General features: G+C 36.9%; 1 protein-coding gene across 3 annotated transcripts in view; it reads left to right on the top strand.

Moving 5' to 3' along the window:
- Window positions 1-26,083, top strand: part of Ugt8 (UDP glycosyltransferase 8) — a 66,249-nt gene that overhangs the window by 26,848 nt on the left and 13,318 nt on the right. For all 3 annotated transcript variants that reach the window (XM_048333534.1, XM_048333532.1, XM_048333533.1), the window contains exons 3-5: window positions 17,399-17,541; window positions 19,979-20,055; window positions 23,111-23,330. In XM_048333534.1, coding sequence (XP_048189491.1) covers window positions 17,399-17,541; window positions 19,979-20,055; window positions 23,111-23,330 — 440 coding nt within the window. The remainder of the gene's footprint in view (window positions 1-17,398; window positions 17,542-19,978; window positions 20,056-23,110; window positions 23,331-26,083) is intronic.

Genomic DNA, 26,083 nt, shown 5'->3' with positions numbered 1-26,083 from the left:
ATTTTGAAAGATGTTATGTCTCTCTTTCTTCTAGGTATTCTTTACTCTTTCGAGGTTTACTTTACTAGTTTTGTCTAAGATAATAAATGCTGGGGCTTTCAATGAAAAAGTTTCTCAAATGCTTATGCTTAGTCGTTACAACCACTAAATCAAGAGGGTCCAGATGTTGCTGAGAATACATCGATGACTAGTAATAGCCTAATTATTCATTGCTTTGGTGTTTTACACAGGGAGTAGATTAAGTTTTCTAGATGTCTAGAAATGATTTGATAGTGGGATTTGAATTTCACAACCTAGGAAGCCTTTCTAAAAGCCTTTTTTTTTTTTAGGACCTTTTATAATGTTTGAGTCCAAAGAAATTCTAGAAGAGCCAAAGTCTGCTGCATTCATTTTAATTTTTCTCTTCTGAAAATATATAGATAGACAAAAGAGTAGTCCATTTGCTTATTATATGGGGCCTATAAGGAGTCTGAGGAGCTTACACAATGCCTGATAGATAATTTATGGCAAGCCAAGAGAAGTGTGCGTTGTTTTGCTGGTGATTAGCTTGTCAAGCTACCTGTACATTTTGTCACTCATATTAATCATTTACCCATAAATGATTATGTACAAGACAATACAAAAGACAGTAGTTTCTCTAATCTTATTTATTTCATATCAATGTTTGTGCAGGCTTATAGTATGAGTATCCAAAGAAATTATTCATACTTTTGCTCTTATGTGAATTGGTAGAGATCAATTGAGTTCAAGTCTTTTATTTAAATTTTAATCATTTAAAATTATCTTTAAGTAGTTGTACAGAAGGATTTCAATTCAAGCTGTCTATGTAATGAGAGAGTGCATCTTGGTCTACATCAACCCTTTTGCCATTCATTTCATATATTCTAAGAGGTATGAAGCCAAGGAACAAAACTGCAGCTTTTCATATATAGTATCGAGTATTGATATACTAAGTGGAATTATTTACTTTTACTGATGATGATCGAAAGTTGATCTCACCATTAATGAATGAAGTATCTAGTCTGAGACATGAGGATCCTTTGGATCAAAGGCTTGTTCCAGGCCATTTTAATAACATGTTACATTTCTAAGTTATGCTATCTCATGAGATTTAAAGCTGATAGTGGGATTCTAATGAAACTAATATAGCATATAAATTAAAACGTGTGTGTGTGTGTGTGTGTGTGTGTTAGAGTACTGGGTCTTGAACTCAGGGCCTGGACGTAAGGCTGGTGCTTTATCACTTGAGCAGGAGCTCCACTTCTGTCTGCATGCCAGTTAACTGGAGATAAGAGTCTCACGGACTTCCTACCTAGACTGATATTGAACTTTGATCCTCACATCTCAGCTTCCTGAGTACCTAGGATTTAGGAGTAAACTGACACCTGGCTAAATGAGCTTTTCAAGAGAATAATGCTGTTCAAATGGAAGAAGGATGAAAAATGCCATAGAGATTATTTCCTTGTGTTAGCTTCTTTTTTTTTTTTGGCCAGTCCTGGGGCTTGGACTCAGGGCCTGAGCACCTTCCCTGGCTTCTTCCCGCTCAAGGCTAGCACTCTGCCACCTGAGCCACAGCGCCACTTCTGGCCGTTTTCCATATATGTGGTGCTGGGGAATCGAACCTAGAGCTTCATGTGTAGGAGGCAAACACTCTTGCCACTAGGCCATATTCCCAGCCCCGTGTTAGCTTCTTCTTTTTGTTAAAATATCAAAAATCACAACATAATATATAAATCAACTAGTCAAAGTAAGTTGGCCTGACTTTATGCTTCATTGAGTATAGAAGCTGCTTAATAAATAGCTGTGGAATTGGATTCTTTTTTACTCAATTAAATATAGAGAAAAGGCCTTTTTATAGTAGTTGGAAAAAACTTTAGTTTACAAAGATCTTTAAGAAAAAACGCGAAGTTCTAATTTAATCTTTCAATAAGGATAATGGAGGAAATATAAGTCTTTAAAAGCTGACATATCTTTTACATCTCAAACACCTTTGTTTATTTGTTTTGTTTTTGTTGCCAGTCCTGGGGTGTGGACTCAGGTTCTGAGCACCTGTCCCTGGCTTCTTTTTGCTCAAGGCTAGCACTCTACCTCTTGAACCACAGCACCACTTCTGGCTTTTTTCTATATATGTGGTGCTGAGGAATCGAACCCAGGGCTTCATGTATACGAGGCAAGCACTTTACCACTAGGCCATATTCCCAGCCCCCCAAAACACCTTGTACTGCAGTATTTTGCTCAGTGGGCCTTAATACTTACATTTAGGATTAATGAAACTTCAAGTTGTAAATGGCAAATCAGTTGCTCAATTTGCTTTGCAAGTTGGGACAAATATTACACCATTTAAGCAAATGAAACATTATCTTTGGAAAGCAATCCAAATGGCTTGATAAATATTATTAAAACTTTGAAACTAAATTCCCTAAAAAGAGGAACAGCCAAAGTGGTTTGATATTCACATTTACAGTACAAAATCCTTTTAGATCATTTCCATATGTCTGACAGTGAGAGGGTTTTGTAAACCACAAAGGGATGACTACACAAAAAAAAGGGTGGGCAGACATTTCTAACTGAATTCAGTGGGGATTTCTTATGTCTCAGTATATGCCAAACACAGAGGTAACAACATTAAATACAAAGTAAAGTTTCCCTGTCCATGCTGCTTCTGCTTTGCTCTGTGCTCTCTCTTTCTCTCTCTGTGTGTATTATAGTGTGAAAAAGATGTAAACAAATTAATAAAATGCATCAATTGAAGTACTACGTAAAAAACCCATAGGATTCGGTAGTAGAAAACAAGGTGGTCCATGTAGTGGAGGGAAGGTGGACTCAACCAGTGGAGAGACTGTTCCCCCAGCCAGAGTGTGGGAGACATCTAGCATTTTGAAGACTGGGAAAGATCAAGGAGCTGAAAAGATAGCATAGGGTTAGAGGAGCAGTATGGTTGAAGTGTTTGGAGAGATGAGTAGACATTGTATCAGGTAAGGCCTTGACTCTTGGAAAGGCTTTGTATTTCATTTTGAGGCTTTACTTGGCCTTGCACGCAGTTCAATACAGTGTGTGTGTGTGTGTGTGTGTGTGTGTGTGTGTGTGTGTGTGTATAATATGACATAAGTTCAAAAATACATGGGGGGGGGGGCTGAGAATGTGGCCTAATGGTAGAGTGCTTGAGTTGTATACATGAAGTCCTGGGTTCAATTCCTCAGCACCACACATAAAGAAAAAGCTAGGAGTGGCACTGTGGCTCAAATGGTAGAGTGCTAGCCTTGAGCAAAAAGAAGCCAGGAACAGTGCTCAGGACCTGAGTTCAAGCCCCAGGACTGGCAAAAAAAAATACATAGAGATTATTTTTTTGGTATTACTTTAAGTTGTTTCTCACAGCACAACAGATCTGACAAATACAAAAAGTAGTTGCAGGAAAGTGGGGATGTGGCTGACTTTACCCTCTCATAAGATTCTTAAACCTCTGGAGAATTTTGTTTTGTTTTGTTTTTGAAACTTACTTGTTTTTTTAAATTAGGTCATTTCCTTGGACTTTTTTTTTAGACATGCATACTTTATTTTTAAAACTTAGGCAAAACGTAATTTATGTGGGGCATAATAAAGATGTTAAATAGTGAGACAATATGACTTAAATATAGCATGTTCCCTTAGGGAGTGATTTTTGAAAAGAATTCCATTTACAATCAATCAGTTTATAAATACTTCAAGATTATAAAGTGATAATGCATCTCTTAAAGAGTTATGAGGATTGAGACATTATATATAGTATAGAGCCCTCATCCTAAATCGAATTCTGATAACAATGTCTTACTGTATGTAGTACAGTTTATTCTTCTAGTAATTCTAGTTTATTCTTCTTGCTTTCTAATAAGGTATTTAAAAATGATGATAGTGGAAATCACATGTAATATATTCTGCATGTCATTTCAGCTGAACACACTACTTAGGTTGAGTCTTTTTCTACCTGGTTCATAGTTAACTTCTCAACAGAGATGACAGTTACTACCCAGAAACTGGCTTTATTTACATACTGTGTGTAATCAGTACTTATATTGATAACCTTACTCAATAGGACCTCCAAGTTTTATCCCCAGGATTTGAGTACTTTTATTATTCTCTTTAAAAAGGCAGTATTAGGCACTACTGGTTACTACCAGCCGAGGCCTAACACAGCTGTGTACTTAGCATTTAATCATGCAAAGAATTGCTAATTAGAAAGTTAGAGCAGACAAAGCATACCCAGTGATAATGATACAATACCATTTTTGTTTGAGAAACATAAGTAAGTGATCTTTACGCATTAGAGGTTTCATTAATAAGCATTTGTACTGAATAGGAAAAGCAGACAATCTTCCACAAAACATTAACCCAGTAGGAATAATTTACCAACATCTTCCTTTCATAAAAATTCCTTAAAAATGCAACCAGCTTCAGTCAAAATTGCTAAGTGTGTGTTTGGCCTTTCAATTTCCTTAAATTTCCCCCCCCCCTCTATTCTACTCCCTTTCAATAGCCTTCTTTCCTCCATGTACACAAACTTCCTTAGTTTCCCTCCTCTGCTTTCTTAGCCCTGAATCCTATTGTAGCATCCTCTGGCTCAGAATCTTACTATGGCATCCTTAGTTAACCTCAGTTCAGGCTGCCTAATGCTCCAATATTCTTTTCTTTCATTAAAAACACAGTTTCTTTTTCAGCCTTATTTGTTGATAGCTGCCAACAGTGTATCATAATGCCTTTCTAGAAGTCGCAAATATTTTTATCCTCAAATTGGAGGTCAGAAAATCTTAAGTTACAAGAATCAATACAAACTCTGTGATTCATCATCAATATAATCGCCAATAAGATGATAGTTTTGAAAATTGCAGACATGCTCTGGGTGTCCTTAGTTCTTGTGACCTACTCTCATGGAAGGTTGTACTGAAAAAGCTTGAACTTATTTGTAGCCCCTCATATCTCAGAGAAACTGTGAGTTCAGAGGGAATAGCAAATTTCCATGTGCTTGCCACTGTGCTGATGTAATGAGTATTCAACAGTTCCTGGAGATTTAATTTTGGGTTTTACATTTGAGAAGAATACAGGCCAGGCACCTGCCACATTGAGAAGGTAAGGTGTGCAGGAAATACCTTCATATATTAAAAATATTTAAGTGTATAGATGTGTTTGAAAATGTGTCCTTGTTTAGAAATTATGCATTTTGGGAAGTAGCATAATACTGATTTTTTGAAATTGAGCAAGTCCATATCTTCTGGCCTTAGTCTATCTCTGCTTTGCCAATTCCTATTTTCCAACCTATGTCCTTTCAGGACCAGAAGAATCTAAGCTCAAGAGCTGTGAGTTCAGGTCTCAACTTTGCCATCAACAGCTTTGTCTTCATGGAAGTTACTTAGCACATAGACTTTCCAGATGTAGTTTTCTTATTTGTAAAAGAAGAGAAACACTAGTTTTGTTTCCATCAAAATCATTCAGCTAGGCACTGGTGGCTCACACCTATAATCCTAACTACTCAGGAGGCTTAGATCTGAGGATCTAAGTTCAAAGCCAATTCAGAAAGTCACACTTGAGAGACTCATCTCCAATTAAAAAGACAAAATTGGAGGCATGGCTTAAGTGGTAGAGCACCAGCAATGAGTGAGAGGGCAATAGAGCTTGAGGCCCTGAGTTTAAGCCCTAAGATACACCCTCTCCCTCTCTGTTTCTCTCTCTTTCTCTTCATTTCCCTTCCCCACAACAGATTAGATGAAATATTTGTAGCTACAAATTAAAAGATTATTTATAAAAATGAAAAATTATTTTAGCTTTAGATGGAACAATACATTGAGTAAATAATGCATCATATACATATAGATGCACAAATACATATACCTTACAATGTCCACTATGATAAACTGCATTTTTTAATTGTCAAAGTGAAGTACAGAGGGGTTACAGTTTCATATGTAAAGCTAGTACATTTCTTATTCAACTTGTTACCTCCTCCCTCATTTTCCCCCGCCTCTCTCCTCCCCTAAACTGTATTTTTAAAGGGACTTTTAGTTAAGAAACAAATACCTGGAATTTCAGTGCCATTTTCCTTAATAAATGCAATAGCAAACAAGCTTTCATTTATCCAAATGACAGTCAAGAGATAGAAACTAAAAAGCTATTTGAGGGGCTAAAATAAATGTGAAATACCCATGGATTAAAGTTCATTCAATTAACGTGCAACAGCCACTCTTAGGAATTAATTGGTTCCAGTTTTATATCTTCTAAAATGCCTGGTTGTTTTATTTCCAAACCTTTGGAACAGTAAAAGAGCAAATAAAATTTTAAAGTGAGCATGCTGAAAGCAGTTAGAATAGATAACGTTATTGTGGTTGGAATTGTTTTATTGTGAGAGAATAAGGAATCACTATAAGAATAAGGAATCACTATACAAGAATAACCCAAAAGGTATAGGTATCTGTTTTGGGGCCATTTATTGTCACAACACTTTATCACAGTGGCACAGATAGTAATTAAGTTCATGTGTTAAACGTGCTCTGTGCATCATCAAGGACAAACAAGAGGAGCTCCTTTCATAGAAGTCGGTAGTGGCCTTGGTTCTCAGGCATAGGTAAAATTCCAGAATGAGGCAGCTCCAAGAGGCTTCAGATAACTGTATTTGTACTTAGGAGACCCAGAACAACTATATCAAGATAGCCTCAGGTTATTCATTTACAAAGCTAAAGATTTGGGCTGAATTAACTTTAAGAATTACAGTCTAAGATGTGTAACCTTATACAAACTTTCTACCAGATTCATATTATCAGATTACATATATTCAAATGCTGACAGATTTCTTGAAATCAGCTTTAGTGTACTCTATACCGGCTTTTCTTACTTCAAAACAGCCCCCCTCCCCCACCACGGCTGATGCTCTTTTTAGCATTGTAATCAGACCAGGAAATAACACTTAGAAAAATTAGCTCCCTCAGGCATTTGTTTAATAACAGTACATTGAGAATTTCTGGCATCCAGAGAGTCTGCTAGCTCCTAGGAGCATAGGATTTATCAAAATAGATTTGATTTGTACCCATGGGGGGTGGTTTAAATGTTATGAGAGACAAACATTGAATTACTAATCATTAATTTATTTAAAATAGACAAAGAACATAAGCAACAGGTTGTGAGGGCAGATGAGTCACATGGCAGAAAGGAACAGGGATTATGTCAGCTGAGCTATGAATATAAGGGTCCTGGGATGTTCATAGTCATTTCTTTGGTTCTTGCTTTGTGCTTTGGAAACACTCCCTAGGTTTGACCCCCACTTATGATATAAATCTTTGGGGGAACCACTAACTAAAGTACCTTGAAAGCAGTGGTGCAAAAAACTCTAGCCTATACAAATTTTAGGGGGCATTCCTCTGTCTTCTACCCCTCATTCTGTTTACTTTCCTTTTCCCTTTTCTGTAGTAATTCATTGATGGTCACTATATGCAAAACAATCCACTCTCAGTCATTTTTAAGGTAAGCCTTCTGAGGGCTTTTTGTGCTTAAAACTAATATGGCTAACGTCATCTTTGCTCCTTATGAATAGTCTAGTAATATTAGAAAGTAAATCCCTCCCAGGAGCTGCTTGTTTGAATGGTGAATGTTCTATGACATGTTGTGATTTCTGTATGTTTTCTAGTTTGGCTATTGTCCACCTGTGCTCAGAGCCAATTGCTCTTCCGCATTCCACGTAGTATAGATCTTCCAACTTTCTGTCTATCTTCCCTATAAATTTCCAAGGCCTCACAAACTTCCCAGAGCTGATGGACATCTTGGCTGATGTTATTGCATCATTCTTTCAAAATAAGATGCCCAGTCCTTTATACCTATATCTTGACATATTCTGTCACTTATTGAACAGCTCATATTGAGGACATACTATGTGAAAGGGACTCTGCTAGGTGTTGGGTATATGTAATCCAATTCATAGTGCTTTAAATTCTCAAGGATCTGGCATGCATTATGTGTTTTTTTTTTGTTTTTTTTTTACCCTCTGGGATTCCAGGGTTGGTTTCACCTGCAAAGGTAAACCCCAAGAAAAAGCAAGGAGAACAGTCTATAGATTCCTACCACTTTCTTCTTGCTCTTTTTTCTTGGGGTGTGGGGGGGGAGGGGGTTGGTCATGGGGCTTGAACTCAGGGCGTGGGCTCCTGAGCTCTTTTGCTCAAGGCTAGTGCTGGACCACATTGAGCCACAGCTTCACTCCTAGTTTTCTGGTAATTCATTGGACTCAGGGACTTTTCTCAGGGACAGTCCTCAGGGACTTTTCTGCCCAGGCTGGCTTTCCAAAGGATCCTCAGATCTCAGCCTGTTTAGTAGTTAGAATTATAGGGGTGAGCCACTGGCCCTGGCTTCTGCCACCTTCTTTACCAGATTCTATTCACTCATTCACTCAGCAAACACATATTCAGGTGTCAGGGCTGAGTGATGATGCACTAACCATACCCTTCTGTAAAGATAGAGGAAAAGCTTCCACCTTCAAGATTGACCTTGCAAACCCTCCTATGTCCCTGGCTCTCTTGTTCTTATTCCCATTAAGCCTAGATACCGCTTTAGCAAAGAGCTGAGGAGAGATTATATATCCTGAGAATGATGTCAGGGCTTGAGTTAATTTGGAATGAATCTCTATCTTATAATATAATATCTTCTTTTGTGTTTTGAGATAAAATCTCACTAACTGCCTGAACTGACCTCAAACTCATAATTCTTCCAGTGTCCACTTTCGAAAGCAGCTGCAGTTACAGATGGGCAAATCCGTACTCATCTGTGTCCTTTGACTTGTTCTATAATACCATAGTATAGTTTCTTTCTTTCTTTCTTTTTTAAACTACCTTGTCTGAATTGACTAAAAGGCTGCTTGGCACTGAAAGGGGCATAATCTTTTTATTTATTTATTTTTTTGGCGAGTCCTGGGGCTTGAATTCAGGGCCTGAGCACTGTACCTGGGCTTCTTTTTGTTCAAGTCTAGCACTCTAGCCCTTAAGCCACAGCGCCACTTCAGCATTTTCTGTACATATGGTACTGAGGAATAGAACTGAGGGCTTCATGTATATGAGACAAACACTCCACCACTAGGACATATTCCCAGCCCAAGGGGCATGATCTTTGACACAATGCTGACCTGAGTTTTAATGATAGCTTCACTATTACTATTGCTAGTCTTTGGGTCTTTGGGCAAGTTGTTTAATTTCTTTGAACCTTCAACTTCTTTATTTAGGAAATGAGAAATATAATCCTGTTGCAAAAATGAACAAGGTAAATTGTGTTGAGTATCTGGCACACAGTGGACTCACTGTCTTATTGTTGACTGGCAGTGTCTTTAGAAACAGCCTGGTGGAAAGGGTGTGGTTTGGAAGTCATGGACTGGAGTGGAGATGGTAGATGCAACTGGGCATAGGAAACAGCAATGATTGCCTTCAACCAAGTGTGCTATTGCTGTATTTTTCTTCTCAATAATCTCTAAGATGGGAAATATTCATGAAAAGGTATATTAAAAGATGAAAAGGTATATTAGAAGATGTAATGTTTTTCAAGAGTAATGAAGTATAGCTATTGACTCAATGGACCCTAGCTGTCAATCAAAGTAAGTAAGAAATATTTTAAAGTGTTTAAAGTTAAAAAAATACTTGATTTAATGTTCCTTGATAGGTTGCTGAACTTTAATTCAAATATCTGTATCCAATAAAACAATAATAAAAGGACAGGATGGGCCATCTTCAATGGAAAGCCTTGATTTTTTTCCCCCCAACATTTTGACTGATACTGGTATTAAGAAGTAATTTCTTGTGGAGAAATTCTGCTAGACTTTAGAAAGTTGCTGTGTAGAATCTGACCTGAAAAATCTAAAATGAATAGCAAAGTCCATATTCTTGGGTAGAAGTTGAAAATATTTGCAATGTGTCTTTGTCAATTAGTAATTGGTTGGTAACAAAAGAATCACGAAGAGTTGCTCTTGGTATCATTGCTAGCTTCACAAAGGGTGTTACCATAAATACAACACATACTCCTTCCCTCCCCTTCATTCTGTCAGAGTGTTCTCCTGGCTGATTCTCACTTTGTTTCTGTTCCCACAAGCAAAACAATACTTGAAGTTGGGTTGTATCAATATGAGCCCAATGACTGCCCTGAATCACCCAGTCATAGAGTCTTATTTACAGAAAGCATGAGGAAATTATTTGATAATTTAAAAAAGCTAGACCTAGAAAACATTCATGCTAACTTAAAAGGAAGAAAAAGAATTTATGGTGTTTACAAATCCCATTGTATCTTAGAAACAAGTGTCTTTTTATAGTTTTATCTGACTAAAGTTATGGTGATACTAAGACCAACTTGCTGATATTTACTGGTTCATTAAATGAGAGATTCATCATTGGAATAAAGTCATTATAGTGACTAATTATAGCAAGCCCCTGAAGAATGGTATGTGAAATGAGAGAGGAAGCTGAAGAAGAAAAGTTTATTAGGCTTTTGGAATCTTAAACGGACACAGTAAATCCTGAAGTGATTACTAGGTTTAAATTTCTCTGTAGCCTGGATTAGTCTTCTCATCTTCTTTAGAAAAAAAATTATACATTTCTATCCATTGTGCGCTGAAATATACTATTAATATGGTTGAAAATTTTTAATTTAAATTTTTATTAGTTTGTGTTAGTTACGCAAGAGGAGTCTCATTGTGCTATTTCTACACAGGTATGCAGCACATCCCTACCCAAATCACCCACTGTAACTCTTCCCTTCCGACTCCTTTTCCTTAAAGCAATTTCAACAGGTTTTATTGTTCTATTTTTATGCATGCAACTTAATTACTTTGAACATATTCATCCTCATTCACTTTCCTCATCAGCCCTTCCCTGTCTAATCAAGACCCATCCCCATCAAAACCTGTTGCATTTTAGATGCACATATATTACATTTAGCTCAGAACAACTATCACAATTGCTTTCTCTTCCTCCCACAAATCCCTATTGATCAACAGCTTTCACTGAGGTTCCTTATGCCATCTTCATACATAGTTGAATTGTATCCTGGAATTATTCTCCCTCCATTTTTCATTTTTGACTGATAGCTTTAAGCATGAATTTGAGATGTTAGAACAAGAAATTTCATAGTTTTGAAGAAAGAGGGCTTGCTTAGTATTCTTGTAAGGAAGTGGAATTGGTGCTACCTGGGTCCTGAGCAACAGTCTTCTTTTATAAGTTTTATTAACAGGAGTCTCATGGATTTAATAGAATTGCAAGGGCAGATGTACCAATGTCTGGTTGAAGGAGGCTTTCAACTCAAATTAACCTTTGCTGATTATTTTTTCAGACATTTATATCTCAGAGCAATTAGCTCCTCTTTCGGAATGCCAGAAAATGATTTCCTACTAAGAAGAAAATCTAACAATGTTCTTAGTGTAATTGTTTCTAACGTTGCTCTGACTGAATGGGGATAGTGATCAGAAATCACTTAGGTTTTGTGAGAGATCTGTAGATAGTAGCTTAGAAAATAAAAGCACCCTCTTTTGCATCAACAGAATTCACAAATATAGGCTATTATTAAATATATATCCATCTCATTATGATCCTATGGTAGGTCCCTTTAAGAGCCTTCTTAAAGCAACATATGCTTGCTGAAATAAATATATCCACCAACGGAAAGTTAAACAACGAACTTAAATCCAGTTGTTCACCAACTAAAACAGGCATGAAGGAGAAAGGTGAAATAAATAAAATGAAGTTTTGTTTACTGAAGTGAGGAGTGCTGGTTTATTCAGCTGTCTATTCTGGGTGACTCCATATGTGGTTGTTTATTTAAGGGAAACTATAGGAGTAGAACTCTAAAAGCAAAATATGCACAGCCCAAAAGTCACATAAAAGAACAGGAGTATCAGAACAGTCTCATGCTAGAAAGAACACATTTGTACAATCCTAATTAAAGAAAACAATAAAATCCACATTCATCCTGTTAAATGCTAATTGACTGAGTGCCTAGTTTGTGCTGTCTGTGGAATTAAATAAGATGTTGTATTCATTCATTCAATTCTTGTTCTTTCAGCTCTAAAAGTATAACCAGGACACTGATGATCTTTAAAAGATGAATGCAAAGCCTTCTTTTTGTGTGTGTGTTTTAGTGGTATTTTAGTTTTTGCAATTATGTTTAAGACCCAGGGAAAAACAGAAAAGACAGAGCCAGGACTTAAGAGACGCAGCCTCTTCTCTCTGTGTTACTATTGGCTGTTATTAAAGGCAAACTGTGTATGGGTGAAATACATTCCTTTATCCAGACCATTAGGCCTTTGGATTTAGGAAGATAGAAGGCAATAGTGAAATTGACATAGAATTGAATTGAAATTTTAGTAGTTATACAGGTGTGCAATAGGAAAACAATTAAGTCACATGAATTATAGTTGGAGCAGTAATCAGGAATGTCTTTGAAAAACAGGGCTGAGTGAGCCCCAGGGTCGCAAGGGGAAGTAGTTCCTGTGATTTGTGGCTTATATTTCTTTCTTACCTTCACAAGTACCCCTTTATCACATTTTCCTGAGGGTGGTTGATAATATTCCGGAGTCCTTTGGTAGCCTAGTGCCCTGGTATGGAATTAAAAGAGCATGAGTGTAACTTCATCTATTATGCTTTACCAGATGTAGCCAAGAATACCCTGGGAAAATGCAAGTAGATTGCAGGAGAGATAATTTGGGAATGAAATTATTTAAAAGTTGAGGGTGTTTTATATAGGCATATGAAAAAATAATGAAATTTAGTTATTAAACAAGCAACAAAAGCCAGACACCGGTGGCTCATGCCTGTAATCCTACCTACTGAGGAGGCTGAGATCTGAGAGATCTGGGCTCAAATCCAACCCAGGCAGGAAAGCCCGTTAGACTCTTATCTCCAATGAACCACCAGAAATCCAAAAGTGGCGCTATGGATCAAGTGGTAGAGCACTAGCCTTGATCTAAAGAGATCAGGGACAGTGCCCAGGCCAAGTTCAAGCCCCATGACTGACAAAAAAAAAAAATAGAAAAGCAACAAAAATTGAAGATATCAATGAATATCTATTGAATAATTGAAAAAAATATATATATACATATGTGTGTGTTATGAACAATATATACTGTTTGGGGTGTCTTGAAATCAGTTCCTAAAGGAACTGACATGTATATATGCAGTGGGGTGGCAAGTTAAACATGAACACTGCCATAAAGGACATTCAAAGAAGAGAGGTGAAGAATTAGTTTTAAATATAGCAAAATAAGACAAGGGTTGATATAGTAAGTGACATGTGAGCATTGACCTAGAAGATCTGTTGGATTTGGGTAAATGGAATTACCATCATTTGTGGGGAATCAGAGTGACCAAAATCACCAAAGTAGTCAAGGATAGGGTAAGCTAGATGCATGTAAACTGTAGTTTAGAGGATTCAAAGTCTGTGGTAGGAACACAGTGATTATTTACATTCATAGAAAGCATGATGTAGAATAGAATAAAAACAAAGAATCCAAATTTTGGTTTTATTGAACTGCCTCCATTAGTACACAATGAGATTAAAATCTGTTCTGGCCACAGTGGTTCCTAGAGAGGATCCTGAGAGGCTGTGCTTAATATCTGTTGTGTACTCATTTATATAGTCCTTACTGGATCCACTAGGAAACTAGGATTTCTCTTTGTATCCTGATCATATTGTGTTCCCACACAGAGTGTGAGATTTATTTTTAAGCTGACTTTCTACAGTATAGTACAGCAGAGAGCATGTGGGCTATCAGGCTGTTTCTGGCTGAGGTACAGATGTTTTCCCTGAGGTAACCAATATTTTTTATCCCAGGACCAATGCACCATGGCCCATACCCTTCTGGGTCAGTGAGACAGTGAGACTTCCTTATGGAATGTCAACCAGCCATTCATGACACCAGTTTTCTGTATCATTGCCAGGAGCACAACTGTCCATTCCTCCCATCTTCCTGATACAATGTCAGTTTAAAAGTCCTAAGTAGGGCTGGGAATATGGACTAGTGGCAAGAGTCCTTGCCTCCTATACATGAAGCCCTGGATTCAATTCCTCAGCACCACACATATAGAAAATGGCCAGAAGTGGCACTGTGGCTCAAGTGGCAGAGTGCTAGCCTTGAGCAAAAAGAAGCCAGGGACAGTGCTCAGGCCCTGAGTACAAGGCCCAGGACTGGCCAAACAAAACAAAACAAAAAAAAACAAAACTGCCATTGGTGACATTTAAGTAACTTTTTTTTTTTTAAATCTAGGTAGAGGTGAAGAATACTGATAGAAAACAGGAAAATCATTTTTGAACTCTGGTCAGATGCTTCAGCTCAGAGACTCTAGAGCTTGATGCTGAGGGCCATTATTGGGTTAATTCATTCACATGCTTGGTGGGTGAGACTCAGGCTGGCTATTTGCTAGATTATTTATTTCTGTTCTCTCCATGTGGCCTACATCTGCTGATAGCATGGTGATTGGATAGCAAGGGTGGATATCCCAAGTGCAAGAAGAAGAAGTAGCATCTATATCCTTTTCAATGAGTTTTTTTAGAAAATATATTGCAATATTTTTGCCACACTCAGAGAAGTCACCAGCTTGTCTCAGTGTGGACAGAGCCCTTGTCTCTAGAGGGAGGTTCTGAAAACACAGGGAATATCAGTATTACCTTAGCCATTTGGAGGAAAAATAGTTGGCTACACCAGATCATTCTTGTGTTTTTTACTATCATTTTGTAATATTCAGGTGATAATGAATTGTCTTCTACATTGCTTTTTACCAAATGGATACATTACTAAATCCCTTTATCTAGGATAAAGAGTTAAGTTTACTAATCATAGGTTGAAACTGAAGGAGTGACTTTAAATTTAAATGTAAAAAAATAGAATTTTGGCTTTCACAGTGAAATGAAATCATCAATTTTATCAGCATCCAGTATCCTGGGTTATTTGTGTTTTGAACCATTTTTAACATGTAAGACTGTCAAGTTGAGAGCTATACATATTTATTTTCTTTTGTAGTATAGCATCCTGAAAATGTTATATTTCTTAAACAACATGAAATTTGCAAGCAAAATATTTCAAAGTTTTAGGTTTTAAAAAAAACAGAACCATTCTAATTTGCCTACATGGTACCCTAAACATATTAGTGGACATCTAATATGCACAGGATAGTCTCATCTGTGATTGCAATAGAAAGCATAAAAACAATGAAATTAACGGTGACAGATCACTCGCAGCTAATTCATACACCTCAGTGAGGTTTTGCCAGATTCCTTTATAAGGAAAGAACTCAGTTTAGAATCATATATTGCTTTTAGTAGCTATGTATATTTAGGTTCTTCTTGATCATTTAAAATTTTTATTTATTTTTATCTACAAAGGGAGTTTTGAACATTTATTCAAGTTTCTTTAACTCCATAGTTGTGACAGTTTTGAATAATATACCCCAGTTCTTTGATAGAATGCCCTTATTTTGGGTTTATCTTCCACTGCTCATAGTTGAATTCGAGTTGTGCATTCTTGGCAGGGGCCTCACAGAAGGAATACCCTGGACTTTGTGTGCTATATCTGATCACATGGTGAATAGCTGGGCCTCTTTATTAGTGAAGATATCTCCTTAGACTATTTGACTAAGGTGTTGTGATACAAGGCTTCTTCTCTCTTGAGTTAGAAATTTTGCTGTGGTAATCCCTCAGAACTGGAAGCTTTACCAATATTCTTCCTCCATCTCTTTGTCTCTGGAGTATAACACTGATAGGAGGAAGAAGAAAATGTTAGCTGCACAGTTGTGGCTCGTGTCCATAATCCTAGCTACTCAAGGAGGCTGAGATTTGAGGATCTGAGGATTGAGGTTCCAAGCCTGCTGATGCAGGAAATTACATGAGACTCTAATTGTCAAGTACATACCAGAAAACCAGAAGTAGAGCTGTGGCTCGAGTGGTAGCAGACTAGTCGTGAGAACAAAGCTGAGGGAGAGTGCCTAGGCCTTTAGTTCTAGTCTCATGGATTTGCCTGCTGGGCTGACTTTGAACTGCTATCCTCTAATCTCACCTGCCACTGGTTCCTGCCTACATTTTTTAAATGAAGTTTTAAGTCATGTTTCCAAGTTCTGTCACTTGGAGAGTCTTCTGAGAAATCATTTAATTTGCTTTTATCAAATGTGACATCCTTATAAAAATAATATTGTTTCCTTTTCAGGTATCGGTTACAGCTCTTCATTTGCCTTCGTTCCTTTCCTGTTCTTTGTTAAAGTTTTCATTTTTACTTCACCTGTTCTTCTTAGGTATTTCGAGACATTGTTGAGAATATAAGTGGGTGAATTTTGAATTCAGTTTTTAAATTTCCATTTTCCTACAGGAATCTCATAACATACTTTTATTTAGTAGTGTTCAGTTTCTGAAATTAAGATTTTTTTTTTCACATTAAATACGCTTACTCTGAAGTTGTCTTGTGGTATTTTGAAGTCATGCCTCATGGTTACAAAGGAGGGCAACTCTACCACTTGAAACATGACCCCAACTTCTTTCTTTGCTCTTAGGTTTTTTGGGGGTAGGATTTCATATTTTCAGTATTTTTGCCTGGGGATAGCTTTAGACTATGATCCTCCTACCTATAGTCTCCTGTAAAGCTGAGATTGTAGTAATATGCCACGAATTCTAGCTTTCTTGTTATTCAGATGAGTTCTTACTAGCTCCTTGTATGAGCTGATCTCAAATTTTCATCCTCCCAATCCGTGCCTCCTGAGTGTTTGGGATTAGGGCTACATGCCACCCCATTTAGCTCCCAGAAGTTGTTTTATGTTTGTTTGTTTGTTTTTAAGAGCTATAGAGCTATTACTAAATTAAATTTTACTCCATAATTGATAAGTTCTTAAATTCCAGGAAATTCCATTTGTGTCTATGTACATAGGAGAGATACTATTAAATTCGTTTTATTTTTTTTTAAAAACATGATCATGCATTTCAAGTAGGACAAGTGCATGGCACCATGACCAGTGTTTTTGCTGATTAAGGTGAGAGCCTCACTAATTTTTTTCCCGCCAAGCTGATCTTCAATTTTGACCCTTCCTATCTCTGCTTCCTGAGTGAAAATTTCATCCTGAGCCACTGCCAGCAAATCATTGCTAATTTTTGCTTACATATTTAGATTCATCTCTGACAATGTTTGAATTATCTATCCTTTAGGATCACAGACTATTAGCTACTTATATTCTGGTAATCATTGTTTATATTGAAAAAATATGCCCTCTATTTCAGTTAGCATTGTCAGGTGAAGTATTTTTTTTAAGTTACTTAGCGGAAACTACTGTATGCTCTTTGTGTTTTAAGAAAACGTATGAAGAATGTTTCTCAAAAACTTGGATGTTGAAGATACTCAGTGTGAACTGTATCATAAAATTAATTGCCATGTTTCCATTTGCAGGATCTCCAAAGATGGGTAAATAGTGCTGATGAACATGGCTTTGTCTTGGTATCTTTTGGTGCTGGAGTTAAGTATCTGTCAGAAGAAATTGCTAACAAACTGGCAGGAGCTCTGGGAAGATTGCCTCAAAAAGTGATTTGGAGGTAAGGCAATATTAATAATATAAATCAACCCCTTGCTGTTGATTTTCAGTATCCCTTTGTATCAGAGATACCGTATAGCTCTAGGTGTATACACACACACACACACACACGCACACGCACACGCACACACACACACACACACACAGATAGTTGATATCACTATCAGCCACAGGTCCCAGTGAAGTGCAGACAAGATGCTAACAAGTGCTAACAAGATCAGTGGATTGCCCTTGAGGCTTCACTTTATTTCTCAGCGCACTGAAATGTAAAAATTAGTTTATGACATCTGTGAGAGATGGAAATCTCTGGCTTTTAGTGTAGAAAATGTTAGAATGATGTACCCTGTGTTGCATTTTTCATGTTTCCTTCAGATTTCTACCCTCATATACTCTTCTGATTTAAAAAAAAAATAGTTATATGGTGGTTTATGTCTGCTATCCTAACTCCTGAAGAGGCAGAACCAGTGGATCAGAGTTTGAGGTCACTTTGAGCAGAAAAGTCTATGAGACTCTGTAAAATTACCAACAAAAAGCCAGGCAGAAAGCACGGCTCAAATGGTAGAGTGCCAGTCAAGCAAACAGGCTAATCAAGAACATAAAGCCTTGTTTTGAAACCTTAGTACTGCTCCCCTCCCCCCAGTAAAATAGTTCAGTATAATGTTAGGATTTTCTAAGTCAGTTTTGGAACAAGATAGGACACGATGAATAAATAGTTAAGATATTTAGCTATTTGTTTCCTTAGCAAATGTCTTTATTGCTTTTTCTAAGAGATTAGCCCATTATCTATCATGTAACCCTGATTAAGACTGATTCCTAAGTCAACTCTTGCTCCCTTTGGAGACACTGTTAAGCACTGGACTTTCCAACCCAATATTTCAAAAACAGAATTAAACACTATACTTTTTATTAGGTATTTATTTAGTATATGCCACCACTGTTGGAAGTGGCAGTAGCAGATCTTCTTCCTAGATACAAGAAGTTGTCACTAAAGCCATTCTCAGTACTCAGACATTTAGAGTTTTCCATTTCCAGCTGGGCCAGGCAGTGGGTGTTATAGTGTTTCTAACTGTCCAGGGATTTTTTGCTTGAGATTCTTGTCTCACAGACCTTTCTCTACTCAGATAACCCAGCAGTCACCTTTCTGCTTTATTTTGATAGTTATATCTGTTTGGTTCACACTTTTGCCACTCTATGACTAGTTTGGCAGCTTTGAGGTTTATCTTTTCGTTCAGGCAGAGAACAACCCAACGATGTCCTTTGTTCTCCACTCTCCAGGGCTAAGGTAAAGATTGGTACTTTCTGCTTTCTTCCAAAACTTGTGCCTTCCCTTGGGCTCTGGATGACCAGGGTTAGAGTTGGTGACTGCCTTGGGACCTTCCCTGTTCCAATTACAGACACCATTGTAGAATGACTTCTGGCATCCCTCCCACCCCACTCTCTCTAAATAGGTGAAAATAAACAGTAGAGAATAGAGCTTAATACAAAGATATGATTCCCCCATCCATGGATTTTTAATTAAATTATCTGTATAAAGGGGTTTTGATTCATCATGATAGTTTATGAGCACAATTCATCTTGATCAGTGTCACCTCTTCCATCATTCTTCCCCCATCTCTCCCAACCCCATCAATCCCCTCAAGTTACCTGGTTCCATTTGCATATATGTACATTGAATTTTTAAATTTAATTTTTTTTTGTTGGCACTGAGGCTTGAACTCGGGGCCTGGGCACTGTCCCTGAACCTCTTTGTGCTCAAGGCTTGCGCTCTACCACATGAGCCACAGTGCCACTTCTGGCTTTTTCTGAATAGTTTATTGGAGATAAAAGAATCTCCGGATTTTCCTGCCACTCTCCTCAGATAGATCTCAGCCTCCTAAGTGCTATGATTACACGTGTGGGCCACCAGCACCTAGCTACATTGACTATTATGAGTGTATTCACCTCCCTTCCCTCTACTCATCTGACCACCCCCCCCCCTTCTTTAAGCTCTACCCCTCAGACCAAAAACAAATGTTACAAGCCAGGCATAGGTCACTCATAACTGTAGGCCTAGCTACTCAAGCTTCTGAGATGTAAAGATTGAGGTTTGAAGTCAACCCTGGGCAGAAAAATCTGAGAGACTCTTATCTTCAGTTAGTCAGCAAAAAGCTGCAAGTGGCAGTGTGGTTCAAGTGGTAGCATGCCAGCCTAAAGCAAAAGAACAAAACAAGCAAAAGTGTGAAACCCTGAATTCAAGCTACAGTATACTAGCATAAAATAAATATGTGTTACAAAGAATCTCAATCATATTTTTGTAGCTACCACAGCATGATGTCATTCTTGAGAATATCAACAATGTGATCAGATAATACCTGTGAATCAACCAATTTAACCAAAGAACTTATACTGTGAGTGACATTTGATTTCTGAACTGTTTATTGCCTGATATCCATGTGTAGGTTTTCTGGAGCCAAACCAAAGAATCTAGGAAACAACACCAAGCTCATAGAGTGGTTACCCCAAAATGACCTGCTGGGTAAGTCAGATACACATGTGATTACTTACTAAGCTATTAGAGTTTAATTGTGTAGACATAATTTTTATACTTGAATGTTCCACAAAATATTTATGATGGACTCATTGTGTTCTCATCTAGACTTAAGTTCTCAAATTTCACACCAATATTGTAAATCTTTACTTGAAACTCCTTTATAAAATATCATAATTGGGCCTATAATTAAAAATGTTATGTTAGTCCCTAATTTTTAATCATCTAGAAAATAATACATAGCAAATCACCTAAATTAGCAGTGAATAAATATATGCATGGTTAGGCAAGTTGAGTAAAAGTAGTAAAATTAAAAACAATGAAAATGCAAATTTATGTCATAATTTCATTACAGTTGTGTCAGAGAAATCAAAGACTCCTAATTTTCACTGAAACAAAAGAGAATGTAGAAAGCTTGGGTAGATTTATTTTTAACATCAGTTGTGTGATCTGCCTGAATTTCTCCCTAAATTACTAGGCATTTTTGTAGCAATTTAATTTTTGTAACTACTTTATTTGTTATTTAATTACTTTAGTTGTCTGATCTTCAACTCAAAATGAAAATAACAGTTTATCACATGCATATGTTTTGTGTATATTTGAATCAAAACAATTTTAGCTATGTTCAATAAGCACAGACATTAAAAATGAAATTTCTTTTTTCATTTACTAGGAAAGCAAAATACAGTATTATCCTCCCCATACTGAGTAAGGCAATTATAACAAAGTTATTAGGCTTTAACAATATTGACCATTGAATATTCTTTGAGTAATGCTTTTACCTAACATTAAAAATAACTAATTATAAAAATTTTAGTCTTATAATTTTAGTCTTAAAAATAAAAGGGACATTTAAAATTATTATTTTACGTTAAGACAGTTTTCAGAAGCTTCTGTTATTCACCTAATAGCAACTTGAATTGTGTGACTAACCAACTGTAAAGAGTTGTGTATATAATTCCTTTTCACCTTCATAAATATTACCCTGTTGATGATAAATTGGAGCAAAATGAGCACAAGACCCTTCCCTTTTGTGATACCTGGGTTGTTTTTTAAAAATCTTTTTCTATTATCTTTACAACTATGACTTTGGAGTCTTTAAAAAGTAGGAAGGAAGAAGGAAACCTGAGTTAGAACTTGAAGATCAGCTTTTTCAGAGCAACGGTGCGATACGAATATGCATGCCTGGGAGAGTAGTCGACATGTGCATCATATTTGGCCCCTGCAAGGCAGAATTACCCAGGGGTCCATGCTGGAAGGCCTCAACTCCATGGACTCACGCAGATCCTCCACACTAGGGTCCAGCAGCAGGTCCTTTCTAAACTGCAGGCATGGCCTTTGCAGATCTTCTCATGACACCTGTGACCCAAGAATCCCCCAGGAAGAGAAGTGACACCCAAATCATTGTCCTTCCTTTCTACTCACCCATTACTATTACTTTCCTTCTTTCCATCCCATCTCTGCTTTCTTCTTTACTGTTGAGCTTAGTGACATGGTTTTATTCAAAAGAAGGATTTTGCTGCTGGGAAGAAAGTTCAAAGTTAGTGGTGGCCTATACCTGTAATTCTTCGCTACTCAAAAGGCTGAGATCTCAGGATTTTGATTCAAAGTCTGCCCAAGCAGGAAAGTCTGTGAGATTTTAGTCTCCAATTAACCAGCAAAAGGTCAAAAGTGGAGATGTGGCTCAAGTGGTAGAGCACAAGTCTTGAATGGAAAAGCTTCAGTATTCAGACTCTGGATTCAGTCCCTATCTAATAACAGGACACACATAAACACAGGCACACATTCACATGTGCACACCACACAGTGTTCAAAGTTCATTTCTACTGATGTTCTTTAGTAAGGGCTAAGAGTCATTTCAGATAGGGAGACATTGACTCACTAGTCCCATTGCACAGGAATGGTCTAGAAGACTAATTGGCACCATGATCACTTGCATCATTTTCCAACCTATTAGTAAACTGTTGTTTCTGTAAGCCATACTTTTTGATTAGTCAATAATGCATTTCCTAAGTGCTATATTTAGTTTTCTTGTGATTTTTGTTCAAATCTTTAATCTGAATTGAAAGATGTTAAATCTATACCATGAGATGTAGGTTGTTTATTAAGAGAATATACTTGAGTTTTGCACCTAATTTATACAAAAACTAAATACCTGTCTTTTTGTCTGTGTGCTTAAAAGAAAAACAGATAGAACTTTTATAGTGATTGCCATATTCCATGAATACTATATGCAAAATGTGTAATATCCTTCTTAAGTGAGCCTTTGACTTCATTGACTTCTGAGATTAGCCTTACATTTTTACATGTTTTTATAACCTGTGTTTGACCTTAGTATAGGTAAATGATGCTTTGTAACCTGAAACTAGAGGTCTAATTTGGGTAAAATGCAGTTAAACTTGGTATTATTTATTTCTTATTTTCTTTGGCTTCCTATTCACTTCTGAACATGTAAGTATATATTATTAGTCAAATCGTATTTCAAGGACATTGTAATATACTTCTTTTCTAATGCCATACATTTCAGTTACTTCAAATAACTTTTATTTGTATATACAGTAAGGCAATTATATATGTAATAAGCATTGTATGTATGTTTCATACACTGGTATAGACAAAGTATTGGTAAAATTATGTCTTTAAAACCCACACATGTGGTCAGGAGCTGGTGGGTCACGCTTGTAGTCCTGTCCACTAAAGAGGCTGATATCTGAGGATTGTGGTTCAAAGCCAGCCTGAACAGGAAAGTCCATGAGACTACTGTCTCTAACCCCCCAAAAGCCAGAGGTGGAACTGTGGCTCAAGTAATGCAGTGAAAAAACTCAGGTATAGCACCCAAGGCATTGGGTTCAAGCCACACTTCTGGAATAAAATTAATAAATAATGTATGAAATATGATTACTGTAGTCTTAATTTTTGAAGAAGTAATGAAAATAAAATATATATGAAATGTATCGTTACAATCATACTGATTGTTAAAGAAGTCTCTGGAAAAATCTAAGTAATTATATTTCACATTGTTTTTCTTTTTCTTTTTATTTAGGGCATCCAAATATCAAAGCCTTCCTGAGTCATGGTGGTTTGAACAGTATTTTTGAAACTATGTATCATGGTGTACCAGTAGTGGGAATCCCACTCTTTGGAGACCATTATGATACCATGACCCGAGTACAGGCAAAAGGTATGGGGCTCTTGCTGGAATGGAAGACAGTTACTGAAGGAGAGCTGTATAAAGCACTGGTGAACGTTATCAATAATCCCAGGTAAGGCTGCAATTAATATGAAATCAAACCATATATATAATATGTATCATATCTCACATATCTATGTGTATACGATGTATAGCATATGGCATATGATGTATGTGGTCTGTAATATATATGACCTATGATATATATTACATAGATCACAGTTATATCTATTATAATGTAATGTTCATCTTACATATTACATATGTGTGATATATGATTTGTAATATATATGATTGTATATGTACAGACACATAGTATATATGTGTTTGTATACAGAATAGTATATACAAAAATGATTGTGATGTATGTATTTATGTATGTATGTATTGTCAGTAGCCAGTTATCAGTCAATATTCAGTAAACTCATTACAGAATTATTCTTTAGGCTTCTCTGCTAATGATTTATACTTATTTCCGATAATCTGAAAACTCAGGGAAAACTACTATTTAGTGTCTGCAGTGTATCAAATGTGTCTTATTTTATTGTAGCATGCATCAGAAACTTACGACATTGTTTTTATTATCCACATTGTAATCTTGAAGCTCTTGAAATTTTAGAGAGCTTTAGTAATTAGTCTGTAGTCACACAGTCTTAGAGAAAAAAATTGAAGCCAAAACTGATTGCCAAAGCAGAGCCATTTGTATGACATGGACAGGGTGGTGCGGCTCGCTCTCTGGAGCACTGAGTGTTGCTGATGCGCATGCCAATTCAGAACCTCTGTATGTGTTTTGCCTTTGGGTCCTTGATGTAGCCTGAGTTCACCCTCTTCACAATGAGTCCCACAGGGTAGACAGCAGGTCTGTGTAGCTTTAAAATAGACAACCATTTCCCCCATTTTAAGAGGTAATGTTTAATGTATCATGCATTTCAAGTGGCATTGAAGATTTAGAGAGAGTTGCTTTGGTTTATACCTGGGACACACAAATTAAGCCTGAGTTGAGAAACGGTGCTCTATTCTAAGAGATACCAACCATAAGAAAAATGATTTCATACAAAAAAGATACAGTGTGCATATAAAAGTCTAGATCCCACTGAAGATCATTATGTTACCTTTATGTGAGTTCAGGATGGGTCTCATCCTTGGATGTTGAAAGGACTCTAGGTTTTGCTTTACAGCTCTGGAATTTAGGGAAATATGTTCTATGATCCAAGGTGCCCTACTATAATCTTTAATTTTCCTCTCAGTGTCTAATGCTAACTCAAAGTATGGTGTTCTTAGAATATATACATGCATAATATATACATATGTGTAACATATGTATACATATGTATATTACATGCACATGTATGATATACATATATGTGTATGCACATACACACATTTATGTGCATGTGTGCTAGTCACATGTGGAATATATAATCTATTAGGTGCATTACAGTATATAATACACACGTACTTTTGCTTATTTGCTTTTCTTGTGATGTTGGGTATTGAACCCAGGGCCTTGCCCATACTAGGCAAGTGCTCCACCACTGAACTACACTCCCAGATCAGCCCAGCTGAGATCTCCATGGTATGAGAAGTCTGAACCAGAGAGACTGGACTGCAATGTTGGATGGTAGCTACTGAATCTTGAAGCATATGTACAAGGAAAGATTTTGCTCAATGTAAAACTGACAGTAATTTTTGTAGTATGCCTTGTCTAAACTTTATTCTATAAACTGAAGTCATGTGTTTCCCATTGTAACATCACTACACATTCAATATACAATAATTATTAAGGATTCATTTAATTATATATCCAAGGTACTTTAGTCTAAGCAAAATAACTAACAATGCTAGGAAGTATTTCTTATTTTTATTTTTTAATTTAGTTTTATGGTCAAGGTGATGTAAGAAAGGTTACAGTTACATATGTAAGGTAGTGACATTTCTTGTCATACTTATTACTTCCTCCCTCATTTTTCTCCCACTTTCCCTTCCCCCCGTCCCTGCCCCCCAAGTTGTACAGTTAATTTTCAACATATTGTCTTGTGAGTTTATATAACTTAAATAATAGTAATAAAAATCTATTCTTGAGAGAATTCTTTGTGTGTGTGCCAGTCCCGAGGCTTGAACTCACTGTCCGAGGCTGGTGCTCTACCACTTGAGTCACTGCCCCACTTCCATTGCTTTGCTAGTTAGTTGGCGATAAGAATTTCATGGACTTTCCAGAGTGAGCTAGTTTTGAACTGTGATCCTCACTTTTCAGCTGCCTGACTTGCTAAGATTACAGCCACAAACTATAGGCACTGAGCTGAAGAACCGGCAAGTAAAGGAACTAGCTTGCCCTTTCCCTCAGGCCTCACACCCCTCTGTTCACTACATTTCAGCTTTGCTGTTGCATTTATCAAAAGCTTAATGTATAGGGCTAGAACTGCATTATAAAAAGGGTCATCAGGTATGTGAGTGATTTGTCATGAACCCTGTAATCACATAGGTCTAACTTACTATTGGCAGCTACCTGCTAGAGCCTTCCTTTAATTATATCTCAAAGTTCCAACATTTCCCCAAGGATGGCTTAGGATCTGTTTGTCTATATCTTGTTATTCACCTTACTATGTGAGTCATCTAAGTTAGAATATGAGGTGCAGTTAATTTGACTGCTTTTTGTCCTTGACATTTAATCCAGGATCCCAGAAACTCCTACCAACTCATCCACAGTTTTCCCATCTCACTAATACCACTACCATTTTTGGCCATTAGTGTTGTCTTCTATACAGTCATTCCATCACCTCCTCCTCCTCTTCTTTTTCTCCTCCTCCTCCTCTTCCTCTTCTTCTT

Source organism: Perognathus longimembris, chromosome 24, assembly GCF_023159225.1.
Source record: "Perognathus longimembris pacificus isolate PPM17 chromosome 24, ASM2315922v1, whole genome shotgun sequence".
Classification (NCBI taxonomy): Eukaryota; Metazoa; Chordata; class Mammalia; order Rodentia; family Heteromyidae; genus Perognathus; species Perognathus longimembris.
The sequence above is the reverse complement of the archived record's forward strand: the minus strand, read 5'-3'. Positions and strand labels throughout refer to the sequence as shown.